The sequence below is a fragment of the Neomonachus schauinslandi genome, chromosome 3 (assembly GCF_002201575.2).
Source record: "Neomonachus schauinslandi chromosome 3, ASM220157v2, whole genome shotgun sequence".
NCBI lineage: Eukaryota > Metazoa > Chordata > Mammalia > Carnivora > Phocidae > Neomonachus > Neomonachus schauinslandi.
In genome coordinates, this window is record NC_058405.1 from 174,877,371 (window position 1) to 174,884,804 (window position 7,434).

The following is a 7,434-nucleotide window of genomic DNA, read 5'->3' on the forward strand; positions in this document are numbered from 1 at the left end:
CTTCCTTCCTTCCTTCCTTCCTTCCTTCCTTCCTTCCTTCCTTCCTTCCTTCCTTCCTTCCTTTCTTTCTTTCTTTCTTTCTTTCTTTCTTTCTTTCTTTCTTTCTTTCTTTCTTTCTTTCTTCTTTCTTTCACATCAGCTTCTTAGAGAGCTGTTCCCTCTCAATAGTAGGCTCCCCATCTCTTTCTGTGCCATTATCCTGGTTTATTTTCTTCATGTGTTTATTTCTATCTGAAATTTCCTTGTTTTTTTTTTATTTATTATCTGTCTTCTCCATGAAAATGTAAGCTCTTTAAGAGCACAGACTCGGGGCGCCTGGGTGGCTCAGTTGGTTAGGCGACTGCCTTCGGCTCAGGTCATGATCCTGGAGTCCCAGGATCGGGTCCCGCATCGGGCTCCCTGCTCGGCGGGGAGTCTGCTTCTCCCTCTGACCCTCCTCCCTCTCATGCTCTCTGTCTCTCATTCTCTCTGTCTCAAATAAATAAATAAAATCTTTAAAAAAAAAAAAAGCACAGACTCTTTGTCCACCACTGTATCCTTGGCACTTGGAATAGTGCTTGGCACATAACAGACACTCAATAAATATTTGTTGAAGAAATTAAGATATGGATTTCCTCTCATTTCAAAACTGAGATACATTAATATGCTTTAAAATCTCAGTCTCTTTAGTCTGTTGTACATAAGATCTTCCCCCCTGCCTACCTTTAGGATAGTTTTCTTTCCAGAGTTGGTGATGTCTACATTGACTCTTGAGATGCCCAACTTTGAAGGCCAGTTGGGAAGTTGAAGTGCTGGACAAGAAGGTTTTGAGCCCAGTGGGCCCTCTGGGAACCCAAATGCCTCCATCTGGGTAATAATTCCTGAGGTCTATGGCTTCATGGATCAACCCAGTGTAGGCTGGGCTTGCTTACCTTTGAAGTGTTGGTTGGCTGTGTATTCTCTCTGGGGATTTTGGTCTCTTAATTCCAGTTGGGAGAGTGATAACTGCAGTCCACAGTCAAAATCGGAGTTAACCCTTTTGATATTCTGGGTCATTCCCTGGCATACTGTGTTGAGAAGGGCTCTGAAAAAAGCCCCTAACCTCAAAATAACTCCCCCACCATTTGGCACCTTGACTGAAGTTTCATATTAGCAACTGCTTCGTGGATAAGGTTGTTAGATAAAATTCCTTTATTTGCTAAAGCTGGCATTCCTATTCCTGGTCATGGTTGCTGACTGGAAGAATGGCTGGATGGAGAGGCGCAGTGTGGTTTCTAGGCAGCATTAGAGGCCATTTGAGGTTAGTGGTCATACATTTGAAGTCAGGTCAGTCAGCCCAGTTCTGGATTTTTCTATAGCCACTGTTTAGCTGGGTCAGGACAGGCGCACAGTTGGTGAAGAACCAGGGTTGTGATTTGGTCAAACGAGGATGCTGAAGCTGGAGGGAGGCAAGGGAGTGATCATGGCCACCGTGGAATTTAAGATGGAAAGGAAGGAGATAAAGACATAGGAGGGGGATGAGGGACAGTGAAAGCTCTGTCTTGTGGAAAGGGGAGAAGCACTGAGCCTGAGTCCCAGGTGAATTTCAATTCCACCACTAATGAGCCCCCACGTGACCTTGGGCAAACCGGGCAAGAGGCTTCCATTTCCTTTTCTTTCTCAAGGAAATGGAGGCCCCGCCTTGCCTACCTCACAAAGCTGTTGAGGGACTCAAAGGAGATAAGGGGTGTAGCCACCTCAAGAGCCACAAAATGGGACACAAATGTGAAAGATTAACATTTGTATTTCATAAGTTTGCCTAAGGCCATAGGGAGACTCCTGTGGGGAAATAAGGCCAAGTGATGCCCGCAGCCACTTGCTTAGAATGGGGAGAGACCATGACAAGTAGCCCTGAGCCCCTGCTCCTCATCGTGCTTTCCCTGTGGAGAATAACAGCAATTCTAGACTAAGCACTCCTAGTTTATATGGTTTCATCCTCACCATACTACCTCTCCCCATTCTACAGATACGCAAACCCAGGTGGGAAAAGAACTTAAATGCCAGAGCTGGCCCTAAGACTGAGCTCTAATTCCTATGTTCCTATAATAGTCTGAGTTTGCACCCCGAAGGCCCTGAGGCTTGATCTCTTGCCCTAGGACTTGTTATTTCCAGTTTAGTGCACTCTTCTTAGTGCCACTCACATTCCACTTCCAGTCCTCACCCACCCTAGGGGTGGCCTTGCAGCTGGAGCTCAGGGGCTTTGATTTCTGAATCCTCTCCCACCTGCAAGAGACCACTGAGCCACCAGGAAATGGGATTGTGTGCCTGAGTGCAGACACTGTGTACCTGTGTGGGGTGACCAGCCGAACCCCTCCTCTAGCCACCCCACCTTGCTGCCCTGTTTGAGCCCAGGCCCAGCGCTTGGTAACCAAGTCAACAGGCCTGTCCTCCTGGGGCCATTTCTGACTACATTTTCCCTGCTGAGAGATGATCGGAGAGTATAAGGAGGCCAGTGGCTGTGGGTCTCTCACAGACCCATATCTGCCTCTCATCGAGCAGCAGACAGACAGACAGACAACCCAAGCCAGCCCCCAGCCAAGCAGCATGGTGAGCAGGGGTGGGGGGCTGGACATGCTAGTGAGGGTCCTAGTGCACCCCGGTGGGTGGTGTGAGGGATCCTTGGGAGTCCAAGTGTTCCAGGGGCTAGTGTGTGGGCATGTGAGGTGGGGAGAGGGAAAGAGACTTCCAGACGTGAGTGTGGCCCCCCCAATTGTGCCGGTATGTGAGAGCATGTGCAAGGGTGGAGGACAGGGTGATGGTAACCAGGATGTGGCTGCTGAGGGGTTCTGGATTTAGGGGTAAGGAGTATGGAGTAAGCAGGACTGGAGCAGGAAATACAGGCATTTTACAAACCCTGGGCCCCACAGCAGATTTACCCTTGGCCTCTGGTCTTACCTCCCAGCTGTGGGCAAGCATCCTCACAGCCCTGCCCAGCTGATGCATCTGATCTGACCTCTTATTTCAATAGAGACAGTGAAGAGGAGGCGGGGAAGGGAGGGTGCGCCCTCTTATCGAGACCTGGCTGTGTGGGGGGGCTCATTTGATATCATTTGCCAGGCTCCCCACCAGGAAGGATAGAAGAGCAGTGAAGAGCATGGTTGGAGCCAAGCTCCCACTCTGAATATTACTGGTTTTGCTCATGACCTTCAGCTAGTTGCTTAAGCTCTCTGTGGGTCAGTTTCCTCATGTGCAAATCGGCATCATGAAACTACCTACCTATGGGGTTGTCATGAAGATGAAATGTATAATAATGTATGTGGAGTGCTTAGCACAGTGCCTGGCCCCTAATTAATGCTTAGCACAGGGGAACTAAATGATATAATGACAAAGCCCGCCACATACGAGATCATACTATTTTTACATTCAAGGAAAGGGCACTAGAGCAGCTAAAGAGAAGTAACTTGTCTGAGGTCATAGAGGGATGGGGGTTTGATGCTAAATCTATGTGATTCCAGGGGTTGAGTTCTTTGCCTCAAACCTGTTGCCCCACAGCATCATTTCTAGCATCTCAAGTATACCCAAGAGGTCAGAGATGCCTTGCGTGGGCTGGCAGTCATGGGCGCCAAGATGGTGTCTGGCTTTGTAGACAGAGCCTGGGCAGGCTTGAAGTTACAACAGCCAGCGCTGGCCTTGCCAGTGGACTGGTAAGCCCTGTCAGTCCTCCCTGTGGGATACAGGGATTTCTGGAGTCCTTGTGTCCCTGAACACCCCCCAGCTTAATTCATTACCTTCTCTTACTATGACAGCACGGTTGGGGGATGGGAGTTGGTAAGGGGACCCAACAGGTATGGTACCCCCAATATGTGTCATGCAGTGAGCCAGGTAACTTATATGCCTTCTTTCATTTAATCCCCATCGTAATTCTAGGAGGGGGCTCTTATTTGCCCCAGTTCATGGGATGGAGGGAGGCCCACAGAGGTTAATACTCTTGCTCAAGGCAAGTAGAGAAGTAATGACGATGTATGATTTAATCCCAGTCATCTCAAAATCATAAGTCAAGGCCCTTGCATCATATTTAAAAAGTCAGGCAACTGTTAAATTTATGGAGAAAGCATCCTCATTAAAAATTATGAAATATTCCAGGCAGGAAAGTGTAAAGAATAATATAATAAACACCTGCTACCCAGCTTAAGAAATAGAATCTCTCTCCAACTGCATGCACCTCCGTCTTCTACCAGAGAGAACCTTTGTTCCAAATTAGTGTTAATATTTTCACTTGCTCTCCTTATTTTTGTAATACACATGCACTACAAGAATGTATAGCAAAATATAAATATATCCGTAAATGATGCACAGCATTGTTTTACGAGCTAAAGATTTTTATAAATGGTATCATTTTGTATGATTCTTCCCTAATTTGCTTTTCTTTTTCCCAGTAAAAATTTTTTGGTAAGATTATTTCTTTTTTGTTGTTGTTGGGGTTTTTCTTTTCTTTTCTTTTCTTTTTTTTGTTGGGTTTTTTTCTTTTTTTAAAGTTTTATTTAGTTGACAGACAGAGACAGCAAGAGAGGGAACACAAGCAGGGGGAGTGGGAGAGGGAGAAGCAGGCCTCCCACTGAGCATGGAGCCCAATGTGGGGCTTGATCCCAGGATGCTGGGATCATGACCTGAGCCAAAGGCAGACGCTTAACGACTGAGCCACCCAGGCACCCTGGTAAGATCCTTTCTTGTAGTTCATCCATTTCTACTTCTGAATCATTCTTCATCCATTTTCTCCTGTTGAAGGACATTTAATTGGCTTCCGTTGCTATGGTGCTGTGAGTCTTCTTGCACCTGTTCTTGTTTACCTGTGTGAGAACTTCTCTAGAGCAAGAGTGTCATCAGCTTTCCTAGATCTTGCCCAATTTTTCTCCAAAAGAGATGCATCAATTTAGGCTTCTACCAACTGCCTAAGGAGTCCCATTTCTCCACATCCTCCACATGGTTAAGCATTAAAGCTTGGGGAAACCTGATGGATGTGCTCATTTTGTTTTCAAGGTCTGGGGTAATTCTCAAGCAGAGCAAGAAGGCCTACTCTGGTATCCCACTTACCATGCTGTCCCACCCCTATTAACGTATGAAAGTCTCCCTTCCCTGCCCAGTGGGCTACTGGAGGGCAGGGACTGTGCTTTGGGTGCTATGTATCTCCAGTGTCAGCACAATGTCAGGCACAGAGCAGAGGCTCAGAGTGTTGGATGAAGCAAGAGGGTCCAACCTTCTTGATTCTCATGGGGCTCCCCAGGAAGGGCGTTGACTTTTCTGATTTCCAGGACCAGGTAGTTTATCCCAGTACTGCTTTAGGGGCCAAACGTTCTTTGACCACCAGCCTTGAATCATGTAGGGAAGACCTTTTTCCCAGCCCCACTCCACTCTACTCCAGAATTATGCACACCCAAGAGAGGAAAGAACAGCATACCCCCTACCATTCCAGGCCCACTCTTCCCTTCCTTGCTGGCATTTCTAGCCAGTGAATCTAGAGTTATTCCTGCTTTCAAAACCTCTCCCTTGTCTCAGATCCCTGAAACCTCACTTGGATCTTACTTCTCTCACCCATGGCCCTTCATTTCTTTCTGAACACGGGTGGGTTGACTATCATGTTTTGCCAGACTCATCTGATCCCCTCAACACTTCTTAAGACGCTTAGTCACTGAGACTAAGACTCTATAATCTTAAAACTGCCCACATCTGCTTCCTCTGAGGGTTTTGGCCCAGCCCCCGGAGCCACTGCCTGTGGATCCTCAAGGCCACAAGTAATTCCTTAGACACAGGAGGTGGGGCAAGGAGGGCAGCAACCTTTGCTCTCAGCCAGAGAACCACTCAAGAAAGGATTGCAGGCAGGAACCGTGTCCAGGCATGACAGGCTTCTCTTTGCTAAGAGTGTTCTCTGCACTTTGCCTACTCAGCATGAGTGCTTCTCAGTGCATGTGGGGCAGGCCAATGTGCAAACTGGCAATGCCTGCTGGGAGCTCTACTGCTTGGAACATGGGGTCCAACCAGATGGACAGATGCCTAGTGATAAGACCATTGGTGAAGGGGACGACTCCTTCAACACCTTCTTTAGTGAAACTGGGGCTGGGAAGCATGTGCCCCAGGCCGTGTTTGTGGACCTGGAGCCAACTGTGATTGGTGAGTGATGATCAGTCTCTGTCACATATGTCACCTTGTCTTGGGCACCACAGCCAGTCCTTCCCCATACCTGGGGCACTAGAATTTGTAGTTGCCAGGAGTAGTAGCCAATTAAATCACAGATCTGCTGCCACTAAGCTCCAGAGTCTCAGGGTAGCTCTATATCCCTTTCCTTTTTATTGAAGAATACTAAAAGTCAAGGGCCATAACACCAGCATGAATGGGGCTCCTCTAGGGTAGGACTAGGGGCCTGGTGGCCCCGCCCTTTCTGGTTAACTTGGGGAGCCAGGCTGCAAGGGGAGGGGGGCGCGTAAAACTCTGCCCATTGCAAATGAAATTCGGACGGGCATGTACCAGCAGCTCTTCTATCCAGAGCAGTTCATCGCTGGCAAGGAAGACGCTGCCAATAACTATGCCCAGGGTCACTACACCATTGGAAAGGAGCTCATCGACCTGGTACTGGACTGAATTCAGAAGCTGGTGAGTGGTGGTGGCTGAGGGCTGGGGAAGGGGGAATCTGGATTCCTTCAGCTAAGAAGTCTGGACACCAGACAGGAAGAGAGCCTCCTGGGTGAGTTTTATTTTACTTTATTTTATTTGTGGATGAGTTTTAAAGATGCAGGGTCAGGACCAGTGAGGAGGGGCCCTGCATACTGATCAAGGGAGGCAGAGTGTGCACTCTGACCTGGAGTTGGGTGTCCTCTTTACCTCCTATAGCAACTGGTCCAAGGCTGGGCAGAGTGGCCACCAGGGCAAACATGACCATGGGCTGTCTGGCCAAGCTGTGGAGGTCCATAGGGATTCCCAGAATATCACCTTGTGTTGCAGGGATGTGGGTAGAAGGCCCTGTGAAAAACAGGGATCCAAATAGTCCTGACCCAAGGCTCTATGATCAAATTTGGCCTCTACCAAGGATGGGGATCAGGTTCCTGGATTGTTGACCTCAGTAGGGAACATGAAACATGTGAAATTAAGTCAGGGGTAAGCAAGTATGGAGCTGGGTGGGTTATGATGTTATGAGGACAAAAATGACTATGTCATGAGATTCTAGAGAGCTGTGTGTTAGAGACTTCAGGAGGGTTTAGAGAGGAGGAGAACAAGAGGAGAGAGAATGGGCCTGCTTTGTGCTCTTGGAAAAGTCTTCCAAGGATTTAATGAAAGTTTTGGGGAATTTGAAACAGCTGGTTTTTTCCTTTTCCTCAGCTGTGCTTCATATCCCACATTTTCCTTCACCTTCCACTTTCTAGGCCGACCAGTGCACAGAACTCCAGGGCTTCCTGGTGTTCCACAGCTTCGGAGGGGGCACCGGCT

General features: G+C 48.1%; 1 protein-coding gene across 1 annotated transcript in view; it reads left to right on the forward strand.

The window, feature by feature from the left end:
• The first annotated feature begins 2,445 nt into the window (after positions 1 to 2,445).
• The window catches only part of LOC110592111 (tubulin alpha chain-like), a 10,580-nt gene continuing 5,591 nt past the window's right edge, over positions 2,446 to 7,434 (forward strand). The window contains 4 exon segments of the mRNA XM_044913624.1: positions 2,446 to 2,565; positions 5,901 to 6,123; positions 6,455 to 6,603; positions 7,371 to 7,434. Coding sequence (XP_044769559.1) covers positions 2,446 to 2,565; positions 5,901 to 6,123; positions 6,455 to 6,603; positions 7,371 to 7,434 — 556 coding nt within the window.